The 22,600-nt window shown below is 50.1% G+C and overlaps 1 protein-coding gene across 1 annotated transcript in view; it reads right to left on the bottom strand.

The window, feature by feature from the left end:
* Positions 1-862: 862 nt before the first annotated feature.
* WDR93 (WD repeat domain 93) overlaps positions 863-22,600 on the bottom strand; it is a 32,857-nt gene continuing 11,119 nt past the window's right edge. The window contains exons 6-17 of the mRNA XM_060179611.1: positions 20,938-21,129; positions 19,575-19,613; positions 18,345-18,429; positions 17,475-17,646; positions 14,558-14,628; positions 13,687-13,773; positions 12,825-12,944; positions 12,489-12,702; positions 7,916-7,979; positions 6,566-6,722; positions 4,366-4,576; positions 863-1,099 (exon numbers count right to left, since the gene is read on the bottom strand). Coding sequence (XP_060035594.1) covers positions 994-1,099; positions 4,366-4,576; positions 6,566-6,722; positions 7,916-7,979; positions 12,489-12,702; positions 12,825-12,944; positions 13,687-13,773; positions 14,558-14,628; positions 17,475-17,646; positions 18,345-18,429; positions 19,575-19,613; positions 20,938-21,129 — 1,518 coding nt within the window. The 3' untranslated portion in view covers positions 863-993. The remainder of the gene's footprint in view (positions 1,100-4,365; positions 4,577-6,565; positions 6,723-7,915; positions 7,980-12,488; positions 12,703-12,824; positions 12,945-13,686; positions 13,774-14,557; positions 14,629-17,474; positions 17,647-18,344; positions 18,430-19,574; positions 19,614-20,937; positions 21,130-22,600) is intronic.

The following is a 22,600-nucleotide window of genomic DNA, read 5'->3' as shown; positions in this document are numbered from 1 at the left end:
CAGGGTTTAGGATGGGGAATTAAGGTTATTAGCAGGTCTTCTCACAGATAAGCGGGCTCCTTGGCAGCCCCTCTCCTGCTGGGCAGCCTCTGCCTGCTCCCTCAGCCGGCAGCCTGTTTATTAGCACTGGGGTGTGAATTTTCATTATTGGGTCCCTGCTAATAAGACAAAGTGGGAGGAAAGGGGTCATCTCCCTCCACCCCCTTCCTGAGCCAGTCCCACTACACTGCAGGGAGGAACGAGGGACAAGTAGCTGGGCCTGCAGACGCCCTGGGAGAGGTGGGAAGGCTGAGTCACCGAAGGGTGGGGGTGGGAGTCCCAGAGTCTGAGTACTTACTGGGAGGGGGGGGCTGCCTTCACACCACCCCATCTCAAGGACTAAGGGTCTTTGCTGGCTTCCCCTCTTCTGGGGACTCTGGCAGGGTGCCCCAGCCCTGGGCAATCTGGGTGCATCCAGCTGGAAGGTGGTGGTGGAAGCCTGCCGGCAGGGGCTCTCTCCTGACAGGCTGGTGCCCGTGGGAAGCTGCAGAGTGGGCTGACAGGGCCTTCTGCTGAGAGCTTTAGGTCACCATCTTGTTTCAAGCCACTTTATCCTCCGACCTACTGGGCAGCTGGGCTCTTTGCCCACCTTCCAGCTTAGAACACGGTATCAGCAGAGTGCCGGGAGCTGGTCCTGAAGCTAGTACATCAGAGCCCCATGGGAGGTGGAAGGAGGGACCCACACAGTAGGTGGGGTGGCTGGGTGTCTCGCTCATTTGATTCTCCAAGTTTTAGAAGGTTCCAAGGCCCAAAAATCTGGCAGAAACCAGCTGTCTGTCCCCAACTGAGTCCAGTCAGGGTAGGGATACCACACCACAGTGGCTTCTGAGTTGAGAAGCATTGCTGTTTATTGACGGGTGGTTGGGCACCTCTGTGGTGCAGGACAGGCCCGCTGGACTGACCTACCGACCAAGGGAGCTGGTGCAAAGCACCTGAGGCAAGGAGACGGCCAGCTCACTTCCTGGCACTCTCCCTCTGCAGAAGCAGGGAGTACCTGCGCAGGCGCACCCAATGCTCCTTCTCCTTCTCCTTCTCCCTGCTCTTGTTTAGCTTCTGAAACCTGCAGACAAATGGAGGTGAGGGGAAGCCCGGGGTAGAGCAGCTGGGCTGCACACTGACTGGCAGTGTGAACCCCTAGGAAAAAACCTGAGGGGCCTGAACCCCCCTCCTGCCACCATCTGCAGCAAAGATGTTCCTCTCCTTGGCAAGATGGACCCTGACTGCTCTCTGCTACTCTGAAGCAAGGGGTACAAGATGTGGGTACGTCTCCCAAAGATGGGGTTCACCCGCAAAGCAGGAGAGAAGAGGGCACTGCCTTTGAATTCACAGAGCCGGAGCATTTGCACACTGGACAGTGAGTGCCGGAGGGTGGGCTTTCCACGGGCAACAGCCTCTGTGTCTCATGGATGGTGAGGGAAGTGAGGCCTGGTGTTTCTCAGGGCCAGTAGCAAAGGGCTCAGGACCCTGTTCTTGCTTCCCTCTCAGTGTGTCACCTGGGGTCCCCACCAGGCCTGACCACCCTGGGCCAAGGGCAGTGAGGCCACCCCAGCTGACCTCGGTCTTGTCTGGCCTTGAATTCCCCGGGAAAAATGAAGGTTTAGGTGGGCGGGGTGGGGGAAGAATATATTACATGCCTTCTGCAGTCTTGAAAGGTCTGTCTTGTGATCAAGTCTGGCCCAGCCAAGTGGCAGACACTGAGAGGACAGGCTAGAGCCGGATGGGAAGGGACACCTTGAGGCCCTGGCTAGACTGGGCAGAAAGGGGGCCTGCAGGCTGGGCCAGCACATTTGGCCAGAGAGGCCTTTTGAGGCCTCCATTTCAGGGCTCTTTGCAAAAGTCCCAGTGCCGGCTTTGCAGAAAGCCATCTGGACAGGTTATTTTGGCAAGTCTGGAACCTGGACTGTGCTGCTGTATGAAGCCATCGCCTTCAAGTTTTGCCTCCTTCAGGGTCAGTGAAAACTGTTTCTGACACAAGGAGTAAGAGAAAAAGACAGGGGTGGGGATGAAAGTCTTTGGGACTAGGGGGCAGGTAGCGGTACACCGTGCACATGTCACAATGCTCAAGGACCCAGGTTCAAGTCCCAGCTCCCCACCTGCAGCGGGGACGCTTTCCAAGTGGTGAAGCAGGGCTGCAGGTGTCTCTCTTTCTCTCTCCCTCTCTGTCCCCACCTCCGCTCTCAATTTCTTTCTGTCTTATCAAACAAAATAGAAAAGGGGAGGGGAAAAAGACTGTCTTGCTGGCACTCAGCCCCCAGTGGTAACCCTGGTGGCAATGAATCAATAAATCAAATCTTTGGGGCCTATGTGGAACTGGCAGTAAGCTGTGACAGGACATAAGTGTGGTTATCTGGGTGTCTGCTGACATTTCTTTTTTTCCCCGAACTACTGTGTTTGAAACTGTTCAATGCTAGGGGAGTGCTCTTTGGGAAAACCCCACTATCAGAACTCGGAGCAAGCTGAACAGAAAAGGCCTTTAGACCAGTGCTTCCCCAGTTCAGACAATGGCTCATGTCAGGACTGCCACTGTCTGTCAGCGGGGTCTGCCCCCTGGGCCCTCACAGAATCCTGGAGGAGCCTGTGGGCTGAGGAAGGGTTGTTGCGCCACCTGTTGATGAGGTTAGAAGTTTCCAGCCATCTCCTCGTTCAGGTGGAGGAACCCTTTCCCATCCTGAGACTCAGTGTTCATCACCAGACACTCCGCCTGGGCCAGGCCGCCTTCCCTCCTCATCTTGCACTTTTTTTTTTTTTTAACATTTTTTCTTTCTTTTTTTTTTAATTTTTAATTTTTTGTTATTGGATCGAGACAGAAAGTGAGAGAGAAGGGGGAGATAGGAAGAGAGACAGACACCTGCAGACCTGCTTCATCGCCTGTGAAGCGACTCCCCTGCAAGTGGAGAGCCGGGGGTCTCGAACCGGGATCCTTACGCCGGTCCCTGCACTTTGCATCACGTGTGCTTAACCCGCTGCGCTACCGCCCGACTCCTTCATCTAGCACTTCATGTGCGAGCTCACTGAATGTGCACTTGGTGACTGCACAGCTCCGTGGCCCCCAAGTAGCCTGTTTTTCCTCTTTGCTTTTTTGTCTTTTTTGATAGAGGGTGAGAGACAGCAGTGAAGTAGAGACACCTGCAGCACTGCTCCACGGCCAGTGGATCTTAAACCCAGGTTCTCGTGCATGGTGATGCTTGTGCTCGATCAGGTGAGCCACCACCACCTTGCCTCTGATATGCTTTAAAAACAATAAGTGGTCTGGGAGGTGGCGCAGTGGTAAAGCTTTGGACTGTCAAGCATGAGGTCCCGAGTTTGATCCCCGGCAGCACATGTGCCAGAGTGATGTCTGGTTCTTTCTCTCTCCTCCTATCTTTCTCAAATAAATAAAATCCTTAAAAAAACAATTAGTAAATAACTTCATTAATGAAAGAGGGCAGATGATCAGGAAGTGATGTACCTGGTAGGAGGAGCCTGTTACCATATGTAAAGACCCAAGTTCAAGCCCTCAGCCTCCACCTGCTGGGGGAGGTTTACAAGCAGGGCTGCAGGTGTCTCTTTCTCCCTTTCTTTCATTTATTTATTGGATAGAAACAAATTGAGAAGGGAGGGGGAGATAGAGGAGAGAGACTGAGAGACACCTGCAGCCCTGCTTCACCACTTGTGAAGCTTTCCCCTTGTAGGTGGGAACCAGGGGCTTGAACCTGGCTCCTTGCACACAGTAATGTGTGCACTTAACTAGGTGGACCACCGTCTGACTGACCCCTCCTGCCCCGCCTTTCTCTCTCTCTTCACTATCAATTTCTCTGTTTCTATCCAATAAATAAATTATTTTAAAAATACAGATGTGTATTTAAAAAATATTAGATAAAGGGAGATAGGAGAGATGGAGGGAGATGACCAGAGCATCAATCTGGCATATGTGGTGCTAGGGATCAAACTTGCGACCTCGTGTTTTAACCACACCACCACCTCCTGGGCCCCAAAATACTTATAAACAAATGGAGGCAGCAGAAAGAAAAGCTGGAGTGTGGGAGTAAACAGCATAATGGTTATGCAAAGAGACTCTGGTGCCCGAGGTTCAAAAGTCTCAGGTTCAATCCCCTGCACCACCATAAGCCAGAGCTGAGCAGTGCCCTGGTAAAACCCCAAAACAGAAGGAAATGTTGCTGTTGACACACAGGCATCCTCAGATGAGAGCACCTCTCTCCCAGCAGACCAGCAGTGGGCAGGGGTGGCTCCCAGCTCTGCTATGGTGGAAACCTTCCCTCTGAAAGGGCCTGGCACCAGAGCAGGCACGCTCACAGCTGCTAGGACACAGTGTCCCTCAGGACCTACCTGCTCTGCAGCAAGTTCTCGCATCTTCTCTGCCAGGGCAGCACCTGGGGGAAGTCCATGTGATCCTGCAGGCTGGTCAAGTCCTCCACACAGACGGAGCAGTCCTTGGAGAACTGCTCCAGGAGTGGGCAGGCAGTGAAGTTAAAATAGAAGATGGAACTGTGACAGCTGCTGGTGTCGTCAGCACAGCCCACCGCATGGGTGTGCTCTCCTGTGAAGGAGTGAGAACACCATGTTCTCCCAGGCACAGCCAAAGGACATGGAAACACTAACTCAAAAGGAAACACGCAGCCTTGTGCTCACAGCTGCACTCCTTCAGGTAACAGAAACATGGAGTCAACATAAACGCTCATTGGTAGATGACTGGCTAAAGAAGTTGGAGGAGAGGAGTCGGGTGGTGGCGCAGCGGGTTAAGCGCAGGTAGCGCAAAGTGCAAGGACCAGCGTAAGGATCCCGGTTCGAGCCCCCGGCTCCCCACCTGCAGGGGAGTCACTTCACAGGCGGTGAAGCAGGTCTGTGGGTGTCTGTCTTTCTCTCCTCCCCTCAGCCTTCCCCTCCTCTCTCCATTTCTCTCTGTCCTATCCCACAACAATGACATTAATAACAACAATAACAAGGACAACCAGGGCAACAAAAATGGGGGGGGAATAGCCTCCAGGAGCAGTGGATTCACAGTGCCGGCACCGAGTCCCAGCAATAACCCTGGAGGCCAAAGACATTGAAGGAGGACTGTGCGGCGGTGCGCCAGGCTGAGCGCACAAGGTTCCATGCGCAAGGGCCTGGTTTGAGCCTCTGCTCCCCCCGCAAGGGGGAAGCTTCACAAGCAGTGAATCCGGTCTGCAGGTGTATTTCTTTCTCCATCCTTCTCTGTCTTGTCCATCCCCCTCAATTTCTCTCTATCCTAACAAAATAAAATAGAAAGGAAGGGGGGGGATGGAAAAAGTGGCCAGCAAAAGCAGAGTGGTGGAGTTGTAGTGCCAGCAGTGAGCCCCTGGGATAAGCCTCATGGCAATAAAAGAGGAGGAGGATACATACTCAACGGAATACTACTCATTCATTAAGAAAAAGACGACAGTGTCTTTTGGGACAAAAATGGACAGAACTGGAGGTGATGGTGCTCAGAGAAATAAGTCAGGAAGTGAAGGGAAACTATCAGATGACTTCACTCCTATGTGGAATATACGTAACCAACAGACTATGGGGAAGAAATACCCAGAGTGACTCTGAGACTGAAAACTCCGTGGCTGTCAGTGGAAAGGGGAGAGGGCAGGGTCTCTGGCTTGATGGTACTGGGACTTGGGTCATGAGTGTGTGAAACTATATTTTTGTTTTCCCCGAGCGGTCAACCACCGGGTTCTGGGGAGGACAGGCTTTGAACCTGAAGCTCTGCCTGCCTGCCTGCCTCAGAGTCCACAGGCAGAGCCACTACATGAAACTGTACTTCTAGTATTTTTTTTTTTTTTTTGTCTCTAGGGTTATCACTGGGACTCAGTGCTTGCACTACAAATCTTTTTTTCCATTGTTGCTATTATTGTTATTTCTGTTGTTGTGGTTGGATAGGACAGAGAAATTGAGAGAGGAGGGGAAGACAGAGAGGGAGACTTGTGAGGTGACCTCCCCCTGCTGGTGGGGACCTGAGGGCTCCAACCAGGATACTTGTGCCAGTCCTTGTGCTTGACGCTCTGTCCACTTAACCCGGTGCACTACTGCCTGGCCCTCTCTAGTATCTTTTAATATTGTAGACCAGGAGACAGGTGGTAGCGCAGCGGGTTAACCACACATGGTGCAAAGCGCAAGGACCGGCATAAGGATCCCAGTTTGAGCCCCCGGCTCCCCACCTGCAGGGGAGTCGCTTCACAGGCGGTGAAGCAGGTCTGCAGGTGTCTGTCTTTCTCTCCCCCTGTCTTCCCCTCCTCTCTCCATTTCCCTCTGTCCTATCTAACAATGACATCAATAACAACAACAATAATAACTACAACAACAAAAAACAAGGGCAACAAAAGGGAAAATAAATATTAAAAAATTTTAAATAATAATATTGTAGACCAACATGAAATTAACAAAAGAGAAGGTGGGTCTGGGTTTACCCCATGAGGCCTGCTCCACAGTATCCTTCAGCCTATTATGGACGGAGGTTGGGTGCGGTCACCTTCAAGGGTCAGGGGAGGGGTCTGCGGGCACCCCGGCCCTCCTTCCTTACCTCGGAGCAGGAAGTATGGGTCGTGCGGAGACACGATGAACACTGGCTTCTTGAGGCTCAGCGTGGGGGCAGGGTTGGGCAGAGCAAAGGTGCAGACCACCTGTGGCCCAGACACGTCCAGCAGTTGCACAGAACTGGGCCCACGCAGGAGCAGCACCTGGAGCACAGGCAGCCCTGAGGTTGTGTGTTGACTGCTCCTTGGGTCAGAGGGGCGGCCCACAGGCCAGAACCAGCAGCCCCAGGCAGGGGTGTGGTGTGTGGGGCACAGGGCTTCCATCCCTGAGACCTGGGCTTCCATCCCCAGCACTGCACACGATGGCGTGTACTCTGGTCTCCGTCTCTCTCAAAATAAGTATGTCCATCTTTTTAAAAAATGAAACAGAAGGAAATCATATGCTCACAGCACTCAGCCTCTGGATCCTCAAAGGGCCTTTGGGGGAGCAACTCACTTCTGGGTACGGGCCGCCCTCAGCACCCCACTGGCTCTGCCCACCCCCTGCCCTGGACACCTCCCTCCAGTGTCTCTGGTCCTGCACCTGTACCCTTAAGCCCTCTGCTCCCACCTTGTTGGGGCCTCTCCCTTCTCTGTACATCCCTGCCCCCAGATGCCACACCACCTCTCTCTCCTAACGGCTCCTGGGCTACCCCCACTCCCCACCCTGCCGCTCCTCCGCTCCTCAGGGACAGTGCTTTTTCTTCTGTAAGGGCCTTGTCCTCTCCCCTTCTTTAGACTCTACCCTCAAGCTCCTAGGTCCCCCTCACGATTTTCCTGGGGAGTCTTTCTCAGTCACTCTGTGAGTTCATCTTCCTCACCTGGGGGTAAAGGAAGTGCTCCCCCCAGAACCCCTTTCTCTGGTCTGTCTGGGGGACCCTCTATGGCAGAGCTGAGCAGTTGGCAATCTATGCATTAGCTGAGCTCAACCCAGCTCGCCCCCCTCAAGCACCAGCCATAGGCAGCTCCATCTCCTGTGTCCCCACTACCCCCACCCCAGAGCCAGCCTACAGCCCCCACGTCTGGCCCCCTGCCCTCCTCCTCTTCATCATCACGGCTTCCTGGCTCAACTCAGCTAGCATCACTACCTCCAGAAGCGCCCCACTTCTCCAGGCTGAGCCAGGCACCACTCCACTGCTCAGCTCTACCTTATGGTGGGGCAGGTGACTTCGGTGCCTTAGGCCTGAGAGTCTCTCTGCATCTCCAGTATTCTGACACTCCAGCCCTTGAGCTCTGCTTTCATGTCTGTGTCCACCAAAGACAGTCTGGCAGCCAGCATGTAGCAGGCCTTTCAGCTAAGGCTTATGAATACAGTTCAGACACATTCAAGAAGAGGGTGGAGAGGCCGGAGGACTTACCATGCCAGGCAAGGTTGGTGCAGGGGCCACTGCATAGATGGCTTCATTTGGGTTCTTCAAAGGCCTGCAGAAAACACAGACATTTAGACTTGAAGAGGTAGTTTGTTGTAGTTGTTGTTTTGTCAAAGCACCACTCAGTTATGGTTGATAGTGGTGTGAAATCTCAGAGTCTCAGGCAGGACAGCTTTTTGCATAACCATAATGCAACCTTCCCCACCCAAGAGTTTTTTTAAAAGGAAAACTAAGTGGTCTGGGAGGTGGCACAGTGGAAAGTGCTGGGCTCTCAAGCATGAGATTCTGTATTCAGTCGCCAGCATCACACGTGCTGGAGTGATGCCCTGGTTCTGTGTCTCCACAGAGATAATGCTCCTCTCTCCTTCTCTCCATCATAAATGAATATATCTTTAAAAAGAAAAATTAAAACCCTCACCTGCAGGAGGGTCGCTTCACAGGCGGTGAAGCAAGTCTGCAGGTGTCTAGCTCTCCCCCCTTGTTTTCCCCATCTTTCTCAATTTCTCTCTGTCTTATCCAACAACAGAAAAAAAAAAGAAGGAAAAGAAAAAAGAAAAATTAAAGCATGCACTTGAGTTTTAAAATGTTGCAATAACCCCATCCAAAAATGGGGGGAGGACATGGACAGAATATTCACCACAGAAAAGACCCAAAAGGCTGAGAAACACATGAAAAATGCTCCAAGTCTCTGATTGTTAGAGAAATGCAAATAAAGATAACAACGAGATACTACTTCACTCCTGTGAGAATGTCATACATCAGAAAAGGTAACAACAGCAAATGCTGGAGAGGGTGTGGGGTCAAAGGAACCCTCCTGCACTGCTGGTGGGAATGTCAATGGGTCCAACCTCTGTGGAGAACAGTCTGGAGAACTCTCAGAAGGCTAGAAATGGACCTACCCTATGACCCTGCAATTCCTCTCCTGGGGATATATCCTAAGGAACCCAACACAGCCATCCAAAAAGATCTGTGTACACATATGTTCTTGGCAGCACAATTTGTAATAGCCAAAACCTGGAAAGAACCCAGGTGTCCAACAACAGATGAGTGGCTGAGCAAGTTGTGGTCTATATATACAATGGAATACTACACAGCTGTAAAAAATGGTGACTTCCCCGTTTCCAGCCAATCTTGGATGGACCTTGAAAACTCACGTTGAGTGAGATGAGTGAGAAACAGGAGGATGGCCCTTTCTTTCTTTCCTTGTGCATGGTGACATGTGCTCTCTGCTTTCCTCTCTCACCCAACCTGAATTTTTACTCCAAAGTCTCCATTCCAAACTTCTCAAATTTAACACACAGTCCCATGGGGGGGGGGTGGGGAAGTTTGGGTAGATTGGGACTGTCAGTCTGTGTGCTCCTGAGGGTGACCCCTGCTCTACAAGCACAAGCTGTTAGCCCAGGCACCACTTCAAAGTGGACAAGCTCCAGCCCTCAGCACTGGCTTTATAGAAAAATGCAGAATGAAATTCCTCAAGAAAGAGCTGGAGAAACATTTACATGCAACAGAGTGTGTAGAATGAAAGAGAAGATGAGACAGTTGTAAATAAAGAGGACACGAAGAGGAGAAGAGCTAAAAATAGGAAGTCCTTAAAATTTGTTATGTTAAAAAGAAATCTGGAGGGAGTCAGGTGGTAGCGCAGCGGGTTAAGCGCAGGTGGCGCAAAGTGCAAGGTCCAGCTCAAGGACCCCAGTTCAAGCCCCCGGCTCCCCACCTGCAGGGGAGTCACTTCACAGGCGGTGAAGCAGGTCTGCAGGTGTCTTTCTCTCCCCCTCTGTCTTCCCCTCCTCTCTCCATTTCTCTCTGTCCTATCTAATTAAACGACATAGATAACGACAATAATAACTACAACAACAATAAAAAAACAACAAGGGCAACAAAAGGGAAATAAATAAATAAATATTAAAAAAAAAAAAAGAAATCTGGACTCATCAATCCCAGCACAGCACAAGGTTTTAATAAAAATGCAAATCTTGCTCTGTAGCGCCCCCTGGTGCACCTCACTGCAACAGCAGCACGCTGAATCCATTGATGCTCTCAAAAGCTACCCAGATGCCCAACCCCCCCCCAAACCACGAATTAATTATACTTCCAAAGGAGCAGAACTGGGCTTTTAATACGAGCTCTAAGCAATCACACCAGTGGATTATCTTCCTGCTCCTAATGCACCAATGAAGCTCATTGAATTGCAGCTAATTACATTGCTTAGCTCAAAGATAAAGGGGGTGATAACATATGGTAAAGATGTGAGCTCTGGGTTTTAAGTAATTATCTCTTGGAGGCTGGGACTCTTGAGTTGCCCGTGGCCCACCGGGAGACAGAGTCTTGAGAGCCAGAGGAAAAAGGTATTGGGACAACCGAACCGAGTGAGCACGGGCTTGGCCACAGCTGAGACGCCCCGACCACTGTCCCCTGCCATTCTCCCTCAGTCAGAGAGGGTAATGCTGTGCTCCAGGTCCATCCTCAGGACCTGGCTGGATGGTCTGCTCTTCTAAGAGGAAAGGTTTCATCACGGAAAGGGAAGTGAATCTAGAAAATACCAGGGGAGTGGTCTGGGAGGTGGAGCAGTGGATAACGCATTGGACTCTCAAGCAGGAGGTTCTGAGTTCAGTCCTTGGTAGCACATATATCAGAGTGATGTCAGGTTCTTTCTTTCTCTCCTCCTATCTTTCTCACTAATAAATAATAAAAAAAAGAAACAGAAGGATGAATATGGGATGATCTCACTCTCAGGCAGAAGTTGAAAAACAAGATCAGAAAAGAAAACACAAGTAGAACCTGAAATGGAATTGGTGTATCGCACCAAAGTAAAAGACTCTGGGGTGGGTGGGCGGGGAGAATACAGGTCCATGAAGGATTCAGAGGACCTAGTGGGGGTTGTATTGTTATATGGGAATCTGGGGAATGTTATGCATGTACAAACTATTGTACTTACTGTTGAATATAAAACATTAATTCCCCAATAAAAAATATTAAAAATAAATAAATAAATAAATAAATAAAATCAAAAAACAAAAAGAAAATGTTGCTAGCCTCTTCTAGGCATCCATCCTGGAGAGACTTGTTTATGACATCGGGAGACAGGCGTGAGTCTGCTCACAGCAGCCAAAACAGGATGAGTGTCCGCTGGTAAAACACCACAGCCAGTGTGGGTCACTATACAGCTAGGGGTACTAGAGCAACGAAAACAGCACTGGAGCTACAGGAGGCAGCAGGGGTGACTCTCATCAGCAGTGTAGAACAAGTCACAGAGGAAGTCACACTGAAAAGAGAGTTGGAAAGGGCCGAGAGACAGCTCAGTGGTAGAGCACAGGACTTGAGTGAGTGCATGTGGTTCCAGGTTCAACCCCACACTATATATGACGGAGCTGAGTGGTGCTCTGGTGCCTTCCTTGTAAAAATAGGCTGGAGAATATACAGAGTATGATTCCATTCACAAGTTCCCTAAATATGGAAAGCTGAACATCACATAGCCTGAAGATGCACCTTATGATTGTGGGTCTCTTTTTGGAGGGTGGGTCCTGGGGGTTCAAACACAAAACTGAGCTACATCCCCAGCCTTTTACTTTTTTAAAATTATTTTATTTTTTTAAAGTTTTTTTAAAAATTTATTTATTCCCTTTTGTTGCCCTTGTTGTTTTATTATTGTAGCTATTATTGTTGTTGCTGATGTTGTCGTTGTTGGATAGAACAAAGAGAAATGGAGAGAGATGGGGAAGACAGAGAGGGGGAGAGAAAGACAGACACCTGCAGACCTGCTTCACCGCCTGTGAAGTGGATTCCCCTGCAGGTAGGGAGCTGGGTGCTCGAACCGGGATCCTTATGCCTGTCCTTGCGCTTTGAACCACGTGTGCTTAACCTGCTGCGCTACTGCCCGACTCCCTTTATTTTACTTTTTAACCAGAGTACTGCTCAGCTCTGGTTTATGGTGGTGCGGTGGATTGAACTTGGGACTTTGAAGCCTCAGGCATGAGAGTCTGTCTGCATAACCATTATGCTATCCACCCCGCCCCAGCCTTTTTATTTGATAACAATAATCATCATCATATTATTTGTTATTTTGTCTTTTAAAAATAGTATTATTTTTCTGACAGAGAGACACAAAGAGAGAGAAAGAGAGGGAGACACCTTCAGCACTGCTCCACTTGTGAAGCTTCCTCCTGCAAGTGGGGAGTGGGGGCTTGAGTGAGTCCCTGCACATCGTAACATGTGCACTCTACCAGCCCTGTGGTTAATATAATGGTAGGCGCAGAAGTGATGAATTTAAAATAATCTGGCAGGAGAGCTGGCAGTGACTCCCACTAAAGATGGAGTCTTTTCCTGCAGCTTGAATCAGGCATGGAACAGCCCTCCTCTAGGTACTGGGGGAAACAGAGACTATTTGAGCTGGTGAGCAGTTCTGTAGGAACAAGGCTTCATGTGTGCACGCAGAAACCACACAGTGCCGGTGAGCAGAGGAGAGTGGGAGAGCCCAGGAAGAGTGGACTCAGACTCAGCAAGGGTGTGGGGCAGCTCGGGGTTTGACTAAGAAACAGGGACGCCCTGTCCTCAAGCCACTGACCTCTCTACCAGCTGACTGATGCTATGTCCCTCAGTCCTCGAGGCGGCCACCAGGTGGAGGGAGGCGTCGGTGCCCAGCACCACGCACTTCATCTGGGATTTCACTGGACCTTCCAGATACACATTCCGTCCTCTGTGCACCAGAAAGTATCTGAGGAAGTGAATGCTCTGGCAGGAACATCCCTCTGGAAGAGCCACGACCCCCAGAGGCAACCCTGGAGGAAGTGATGGCACAGCAGGTCAGAGCAGGGCGCAGAGGTCCCTGCCTGAGCCAGCCCGCCCCCAGGTCCCAGGGGTCCTTTCCACGTGTGGGAGGGGCTGCAGAGTGGGGGCTCACCTTCATCCAGGTCCCACAGTGTGAGCACGCCGTCCTCGCAGGCCAGCACCAGGTAGGAGCCGGACTGGCTGAGCTGAGAAACAGTGATGGACGCGGCGCATGGCCACACACCCTCAGGGTCTGGCAGGTGGGGGAGACAGCCGGCTAGCCCCCACTGCACCTGGGCACCTCTGCCCTCGGGGTGTGCCCTTTCTCCCTCAGCATCACCGCCAGCACCCCAGAAGGGGAACGTGGGTACTCCTCAGGAGGACTTGCACGACTGCTCACTAGGATACTACCAGTGCTTCAGCCAGGGCCCCTGTAGGACCAGCAAGTGAGCAGCCTGCCTGCCTGCCGTCCCAGAGCCAGTCAGCATGGAAATTAGGGTTAGCAGCCAGGCTGCCTGGGAAAGAGCTGGGAGGAAGCAGTGTCCACCTTTGAGAGCTGGAAAACAGTGCTTTGGAGGACAATAGTGAAGTCGAACCGCAGTGTACGGCTCAAGGAATGGCCACACAGTAAACATGCTCCTTAACTGCCTCTGTGGGTTCATAAAAAAACAAACAACCTAGGTTCCTAGACTTCCTGGGAGCCGTTCAGCTTCAGAGGACTTGCACACAGAGACACTCTCAGCACTGGGCTACACACACGCCTGCGGCAGAGGGAGGATGAGGCCCTGAGACTCTAGGCTTTGTCCCTGTGACCTGACTGTCTTTAAGAAACATGACAGTTCAGAGACTGGTGCCTGTGTCTCGTCAGAGCCACTGAGTCTCCCATTTCTGCCCTAAAATGACACTGGCATGTTGTCACTGTCAGCTACGCTGAAGAGAGGGACATGTTCTGTGAGCCCAGAGCTTGGGCAATACCCATCTCAGCAGGAAAGTACCAACTTTATCCTTCAGAGTCCGGTGAAGTGAATAGAGGAAGAAGTTGTGACTTCCCGTCCAGTGTATGCCAAGGTCACAGGTCACCCCTGGGAAAGAAGAAAGAGTGGCATGCCGGCAATCAGGTGGCCTTGGTGTGTGTCTGAAGAAGCCCACGTGGAGTGCCAAGTGGCTGGCTCTCAAGGGCAGCGCCCGACAGCAGGGCTGCTCCGGAGGCAGCTTCCCTTTCCCTGGCGCATCCCACTGCCCTCCTGCTCTCACACCGGCTAGTCTAGATGATTCCCATTCACTCAGTGCCAGTTTTTGTCTCCAGGGTTATTGTTGGGGCCCAGTGCCTGCACTACGAATCCACTGCTCCTGGAGGCTATTTTTTCCCTTCTGTTGCCCTTGTTTATTATTGTTGTTGTTACTGCTGTCATTGTTTTTGGCTAGGACAGAGAGAAATCGAGAGGATGGGAAAACAAAGAGGAAGAGAGAAAGATGAGACACCTGCAGACCAGCTTCTTCACTTGTGAAGTGACCCCCCTGCAGGTGGGAAGCCAGGGGCTTGAACTGGGATCCTTACGCTGGTCCTTGCACTTTGTGCCATGTGCGTGTAACCCGCTGTGCTACCGCCCAGCCCCCGCCAGTGCTGTAATAACCTTTCTACACAGCATCTCGGCATGCAGAGGCGGTGGGAGGGTGCATGCACACACCGCTCTGGCAGCCACCCCAGCAGAGCAGCCTCCACCCTCAGGCCTCTGGGCTGGGGCCACAATCCAAACAGGAACCGTTACACTGCACCATGTCTCTGCTCCAACGCAGGGTGGGGAAACTGGCTGAGGGGTTCCCCCAAGTGACCACAAGCCCAGGTCCCACCTCACAGTCACTTACCTGAGGGGTATCTGGTTTCTGACGCCAGGTTAATAATAGGGCTGGAAAGGAGGAAATGGAACGTGGCCATGCTGGGAGAGAAAGACACTAGTCAGAGTCCAACAGACCCCTTGGCAAGGAGAGAAGTGGCAGAGTCTGGGGACCAGCACCAGAAGTAGGTGGCCCGTAGGGGTCTCTCCTGGGCTGTGGTCACATTCTAGGTTTGGATCCCAGTGGGCACACAGGGAGGGCTACAGGAGTCACTCCCAGGTGGGGAAGGCTCAGGGCAGAGCTCTTGTCCTTGGGGAAGCTCCTAGTTGAGTCCAGACATGGGCACTATAACTACACACTCTCATCCCCAGGGTCACACAGGCAGTGGTGCTGATCACTCAGCTCCCTTAAAACAAAACCAGCCTGCAGCCTGTTGGGCTGTAAAGAAGCCCACTTTGGAGAGCCAAGGGCTGGCCGGCATTCTCCCTATATGTCTCTGGCCGGTCCACCACAGAGCCTTGCTGGGCTGCAGTTCAGGTCACAAGACCAGGCTGGGCCACTTGAGACTTTATGTCCCGAAGTGAGAAAATTCAAGGTGGACTTGACGGCATGATAGGTGCTTCCACTTCTCAAGTCGAGAACGTTCCTGAAGTCAAGTGGCTATGAGGAGAGCTGGTTTTGAACAGCTGCTCCACTGGACACATCACAGATAGCTCACACTTTACTCTATCACACGAGGTTACTAAGGCCTGCTGCTGCCCCAGAATCAAAGGGGGTATTTTAACAGTTACATAATAAGGGTCAGCTCACCAGGTACATGCATCAGGCCCCAGGTTAAAGCTCTTGCATTATATAAAGGCATCACAGCTCCCGAGAAAAGCTCCATGGATGGTGGGGTGATGCTGTAGTGTCTCTCTCCCTCTTAATGTGTCTCTTTCTCCCTGTCTCTGTCTGAAGTACAATGAATGAAAAAAAAAAAACTGCCCCAGGAGTGGTGGAATTACACATAATAATACATCACAATAATGACACACAAACTCAAGAGCATTTAGAGTAACTGGATGGAAACGGAGGAAGATGTTAATAGTGGTGACTCTTGTTTCCACCCTTGGGCTTCTCCATGATCAGGAGGGAAAAAAAAATATTTATTTATTTATTTATTTATTCCCTTTTTGTTGCCCTTGTTGTAGTTATTATTGTTGTTATTCGGGAGTCGGGCTGTAGTGCAGCGGGTTAAGCGCAGGTGGCGCAAAGCACAAGGACCGGCATAAGGATCCCAGTTTGAACCCCGGCTCCCCACCTGCAGGGGAGTCGCTTCACAGGCGGTGAAGCAGGTCTGCAGGTGTCTCTCTTTCTCTCCTCCTCTGTCTTCCCCTCCTCTCTCCATTTCTCTCTGTCCTATCTGACAACTACAACAATAAAACAACAAGGGCAACAAAAGGGAATAAATAAATAAAATAAAATAAAATATTGTTGTTATTGATGTCATTGTTGGATAGGACAGAGAGAAATGGAGAGAGGAGGGGAAGACAGAGAGGGGGAGAGAAAGATAGACACCTGCAGACCTGCTTCACCGCCTGTGAAGCAACTCCCCTGCAGGTGGGGAGTTGGGGGCTCGAACTGGGATCCTCATGACGGTCCTTGTGCTTTGCACCATCTGTGCTTAACCTGCTGTGCTACCACCTGACTCCTGGAAAAAAATTTTTTTTCTGTCCCCAGAACTTCACTGGAGCTTTGAACTCCATGATTTGAGCTTTGAGCTTTTCAGATTTAAGCTTTGAGCTGCATAATTCCACCACTGCCAGTGGACTTCTTCTTCTTCCAAATAGGTAAGAGACAGAGAGGGAGAGTGAGAGACAGAGAGCAGGAGAGATCTCACAGCACCACCCAACTTATGAATTTTCTCCTCTGTATGGTGTTCTCAAATCCAGGTCACGCGTGATGAAGTGTGTGCTGTACCAGATGAACTATCTCTCGGCCTCAGGAATAAAAAAATTTAAGAGATGATGTCATATATTAAACTGTAAAAAAAAAAATGGTGTGTAGGGGGTCGGGCGGTGGCGCAGTGGGTTAAGCGCACGTGGTGCAAAGCTCAAGGACCGGCGTAAGGATCCCGGTTCGAGCCCCCGGCTCCCCACCTGCAGGGAAGTCGCTTCACAGGCAGTGGAGCAGGTCTGCAGGTGTCTATCTTTCTCTCCCCCTCTCTTTCTTCCCCTCCTTTCTCCATTTCTCTCTGTCCTATCCAACAACGAAGAACATCAACAATGGTAATAATAATAGCCACAATGAGGCTATGGCAACAAGGGCAACAAAAGGGGGAAAAATGGCCTCCAGCAGCGGTGGATTCATGGTGCAGGCACTGAGCCCAGCAATAACCCTGGAGGGAAAAAAAATGGCATGGGTGGTGCAATAGGAAGGGTGCTGGCCTCTCAATAGAGAGGTCCCAAATTCAGTCTCCGGCATCACATGTGCCAGAGTGAGGCTCTAGTTTTCTCTCTTTCATAAGTAAATAGATAAAACCGTAAAATAAGCTCTAGTTCTCATCACCATCTTCTTTTAAAACAGAAATTACTTTTGTTTTATTGTTTAAAAATATTTTTAAATTTATTTTTACTGAGAGATACAGAGTGAGAGGGAGAGCAAGCAGAGCTCTGCTCACCTCTGGCTGATGGTGCTGGGGATCGAACCTGGGACCTCAGAGCCTCATGAAAGTAATTTGCAGAACCACTAAACTGTCTCCCCTGCCCCTCACTGCCATCTTTTATGTTCACATTATCAGTCTTGGTCCTAACTACATGTTCACAGTCTCCACACCTTTTCAGAATGATCTGCTGACTGTCTTGGCAAGAGCTCCCAAGGCAGAAGGAGCACAAGGTCAGGCTGGACGGGAGGATTCCATGCATGGCTCTGGGCTCCCTGCGCAGGGTGGCAGGGTGCTGGGGCTCACCTGGACGGCTCCTCCTCCCATTCTGCCTCCAGGTACTTCTTGCATGAGGCGTTGAAGATTGCCATTTGCTGCTCCCACTGGCTGTCCTTGATGAAGTGGTTCTGCCCTGAGCCCAGCCCGCTGTAGTCCTCAATCTTTGCAAATGCTTCCAAGGGGCTTTTAAATGCCGTGCCTAAGCAAAGATGGTCCAGAGTCGGTGAAGCCATGAGCTTCCTCCGCTATTCTCCCCCCTCCAGACACACACAGGCAGAGTTCCTCCTCCCAGGCGACCCCTCTGAGTCCTGCTCTTCAATCATCTCTCAGCCTTACTCCTATCCCACACATCCAACCAGCTCGGCAAAGATCTGCCGTCCTCCCTGTCACACCCACAGTTCCACCCTGCGGTCATCCTCAGATTCCGGATTACAGAATCTCCCAAGGAGAGCCAGGGCATGATGACAAAGTCTCTGCAGACCCAAGACCACTCCTCTTGTCTCCCCTGCTCCGTGAGGCCCCCAGCCTGCCAGCTCTGGGCATATCAATGAAGCCTCAATCTGTTCGGTTTAGATTTACCCAACTACCTGCCTTCAAAGAGTCTCTCTTCCCTGCCCTGTTTCCTATCATCCCTTCCAGCAGCCTCTCACCGCCCCCGCCCCTTTCCAGGTGGATGATTTGTTTTCTAGGTTCACACCCCAACTTCAGACCTCTGTTCTCTTTGAAAGGATCCCTTACCTAAAGGCAACCATTGTTGTCAGCTTCTTGCATAGTTTTCCAGGAGCGCCCCCTTGAAAAAAGAGTAGGAAAAGAGGGAGTGCAGAGAACAGCAAAGAAGGGAAAAAACTGAGAAATTAGTAGCAAAAGAAAAGATAGTATCAGTTGACTCATAGTGACCTGTAACTGGCTTGGGTGGTTTGATCTTCAATATGTGAACTGGAAGGCTCAGCTTAATGTCTGCTACATAAGAGACGCCTGCATCCTGCATAAGAAACAGGCACAGGTGAGGAGGAAGAGGAGGTCCGGCACTGGCAAGGCTACCTCCCCCTCCCCCTCCCCGGCTGGGGAGCCGCAGGACCTGCACGCTTGGGCTCTCCAGCTCCATTCCTGGGGACACATATGCCAGAATGATGTTCTGGTTCTCTCTCTCTCATGAACAAACAAACACATCTTAATCAAAACAAAACAAAACACGCCAAAATAAGGAAGAAAGCAGAGCAAACTTGGAGAGAGAGAGAGAGAAAGAGAGAGAGCGCGAGCGAGCCCCGGGGGCTTTCCTGACAAGAATAACCCCACCAAGAAGCCTGGCCTGGGAGGTCAGCTGGGACTTGGGCAGGGACAAATTGGGTTTCAGGATGACTCAAGTACATAGAGTTGAAGGACTCTTTAGAAAAAAAAAAAAAGAACACAGAGCTGTGAACAAAATGCCACGGCCATCTAAATATGATGCAATATGGGAGAAACGGCGACAGAGGGTGAGAGGGTGGCAGCAAGTGACCGTGGCTAAGAGAGCTGTAAATGCAAGGATGCAACCACATGAACCCACTGTCAGGGACCTCCCAGGATCTTAGAAGGGGCCATACAAGGGAGAGACCCTAAAATTATTTTTTAAAAGATTTATTTATTTATTTTCCTTTTTGTTGCCCTTGTTTATTGTTGTAGTTATTATTGTTGTTGTTGTTGATGTCATTGTTAGATAGAACAGAGAGAAATAGAGAGAAGGGGAAGACAGAGAGGGAGAGAGAAAGATAGACACCTGCAGACCTGTTTCACTGCTTGTGAAGCGACTCCCCTGCAGGTGGGGAACTGGGGTCTTGAACTAGGATCCTCACGCCGGTCCTTGCGCTTTGCTCCAACTGCACTTAACACGCTGTGCTACCTCCCGATTCCTGGCCCTGAAATTCTACCTCCCTTTACTTACGGGAAGACCTGCACAATCTACTTGGGTCCATTATTAACAAAGATGGGGCTGTCCACAGTGTAAGTGAAGTGTAAGGTCAAGTCTCAGGACATCTGAAACTAGTGCCTTGGTGCAACATTTGACCAGGATAACTGATGGTTAAAGTAAGTTACAAGCTAAAATAAAAACATCTAAGGGAACTTAAATCTCTCTGGAGGTTTTCTTACCATTTCTACAGTATCTGGAATCAAAGCGTCAAGAGTTTTCTGATGAAAAAAAAGAGAGACATTACTTCACAACAGGCCCCTCTTGTTAATGTCCCTAGGTGCAGTCTCCTCCCCACCCTGCTGTGTGAAGTGAACTTGTTCAGTAATCACCAAGGACCAGTATTTGTGGGGTCCTTTGCCTGTAGGATTTGAATGATCTTATAGAATCTTAAGATGTTATTGGGGAAACAGGAAATAGTGACAACTAAGAGAAATGTTAAATGAGTAGAGGGAGGAAATTATTACTAAAACTAAATTGAAGGGGGTCAGGCGGTGATGTGCCTGGTTAAGCACTCACATTACAGTGCGCAAGGACCCAGGTTCAAGCTCCTGGCCCCCATCTTCAGGGGAAAGCTTCACAAGTGGTGAAGCAGGGCTGCAGGTGTCTCTCTGTCCCTCTCTGTCCCTACCTCCAGCTCCCCTCTCAGTTTTTCTCTGTTTCTATCCAATAATGAATAAGTAAAAATTTAAAAGACTAAATTGAAGAGAATATTTCTCATTGACAAAGTTTATTGGTGATGTTGACAATTAAAAAAAAAAATTATACTTACTTTCATGAGAAAGACAGACTCTGGCATATGGTAATGCCAGGGATTCAATCTGGGGCCTCTGGGGCCTCAGGCATGCAAGTCTGATCTGCTTCCACTGTGATACCTCCCTGCCAATATTGACAATTTTATTTGTTCACAGTACAAGAAATACACTTCAGTTGACATTCGTTAGTTGCTTCTCAGTGTATGAAAACTAAATGAATTCTGCCAAGAAACCAACCTCAGAGGCCAGATTGTGGTGCACTTGGTTGAGCACACATGTTACAATGTGCAAGGACCCAGATTCAGGCCTCTAGTCCCCACCTGCTGGAGGAAAGCTTTGCGAGCAGTGAAGCACTGATGCAGGTGTTTCTCTGTCTCTCTTTCACCCCCTTCCCTCTTGATTTCTGGCTGTCTCTACCCAATAATTAAGTATAGATAATAAAAAGTAAATTAAAAAGAACTGTTAATTTAAAAAGAAGCCACCCTCCTACCAGTACAGCAAATGCTTTGCATGCATGAAGTCTTAGGCTAGATCTTTATCATCAAATAAAAACAGAAGCACAAAATAAAAAGATTGTTTCAGTCAAGAGGGGAAAATGTCTTCTGAGTCAAGAGTCAGGATAAAAGACCCTCGTCCCAGCTGGCTGCTATCTCTTCTAACCAGTGTGCCTGCTGCCTCTCTCCTGGCCTCCAGAGGCCTTGTCCATCCTGGGACTCCACTGGGGACTAGAGCCGGAAGTGGGTCAAGGGTGGGGAGAAACACAGCAGCTGAAACAGTAGATGTTCCCTACCAGGCCCTGCGGCTTGACTTTCTTCTTTGGATTCACGGAGAGTTGTGGGTGTTCTATCTCCTTGTGCCAAGCCTCCCTGGGCAATTTGTACACATCCAGGCAAAGGTCTCCAGCTCCTATATTGGGCAAACATGGGAGTCTTGAGCAACTGCAGGCAGGCCACATGCCCCCTCTCTGAAATAGCCTGTCTTCTCAGAACTGCTGGCTCCAAGGCTGACCCTCTGGGGACCATCTCTCTGCCAGCTGAAGAAATTGTTGTTCCAGTGCCTGCAGGGCTTGGGGCACTTCTGGGTCCCCTTTTTGAGCCACCACCCTCTAAGGACCTGGGCTCTTTGCACTCTTTGTGCTATTTAACTATGCTACTCTCCTATCTTCTAGACTGCAGATGGCAAATTTCGTTGACATTTTGTCTTACAGCTATTCCTGCCAGGGGAGGAAGGTGGGATAGATAGAGGCTGGATGACAGAGAGAAAGGGCTGAGGATGTAGCAATGGCCCCAAGGGGATCTTTTAACCAATGTTTGAGAGGACAGACCTTTGGGTGTTTGTGGGACTTTATCTTGTTTTCTCAGGATATAGGATTCTGGCTAAAAGTCGAGAAGAAACCACCTGGTGACCTTGACTGCAGATTTCTAGCCCTGGAACTTGGGGGGGGGGGGTGAGAACCTGGCTTGCATGGCCCCAGGGACATGGTACTTTATTGCAGTAGCCCAGAAAGCCTTACAGTTGGTACAAGTTTCCTTGGAGGCATTCTAAAATACAGCTCCTCTTCAAGCAACAACTGGAACTGAAGCAGGAAGACACGAGGCTTGTAAACCCTAGGTCTGTTTAGCTAAATCAAACTAACAATCATTAGGATAAAGTAAGTTTTGCCATCACAGTAAAAACTGCAGTGGGGAGGATGCAATGATGAATGCTAAAGCTAGCAGACAACACCTTAAGGAGAAGTAGGATATCTCAAAGTATTCCCCCCAGATGTGAAATAATCACTGTGACCATTTCAACATGTCCAAAAGTTTCTTCATCCCATGTGACTCAATGACAAGAGTGGCTACATCTCTTCTCCCAAATCCTAACCCCCAGTTGCACCATGGGAAAAAGATTCAACACACAGAAATTTAGGGATATTGCACAAAACATCTGATTGGTGCTCTTCAAAAGGGCCAACACTGGGGGTCTGGGAGGTAACTCAATGGGTAGAGCACATGCCTTCCATATATGAGGCCCTACGTTTGGTCCTGGGCATCACATGGTAAAACCAAGGACAAAAAAGTGGAACTCCATGGGTGTCACAGGGGACCTTTAATTTCTCTCTCTTTCTTAAAAAACAGGAACAAGGGAGCCAGGCAGTGGCGCAGCACATGGCGTGAAGTGCACGGACGCCGGTTCGAGCCCCCAGCTCCCCACCTACAGGGGGTTCACTTCACAAGTAGTGAAGCAGGTCTGCAGGTGTCTGTCTTTCTCTCCTCCTGTCTTCCCCATCTCTCTTGATTTTTCTCTGTCCTATCCAACAACAACGAAAGCAACAGCAACAATAATAACAACAACAACGACGATAAACAACAAGGGCAACAAAGGGGAAAAATTAAAAAATAAAATAAAATGGGAACAAGTGGTTTGGGAGGTAGCACAGTGGATAAAGGATAGGACTCTCAAGAATGAGG

This window comes from Erinaceus europaeus, chromosome 20 (genome assembly GCF_950295315.1).
Source record: "Erinaceus europaeus chromosome 20, mEriEur2.1, whole genome shotgun sequence".
Taxonomy (NCBI): domain Eukaryota; kingdom Metazoa; phylum Chordata; class Mammalia; order Eulipotyphla; family Erinaceidae; genus Erinaceus; species Erinaceus europaeus.
This window is presented reverse-complemented; position numbering and strand designations above follow the sequence as displayed.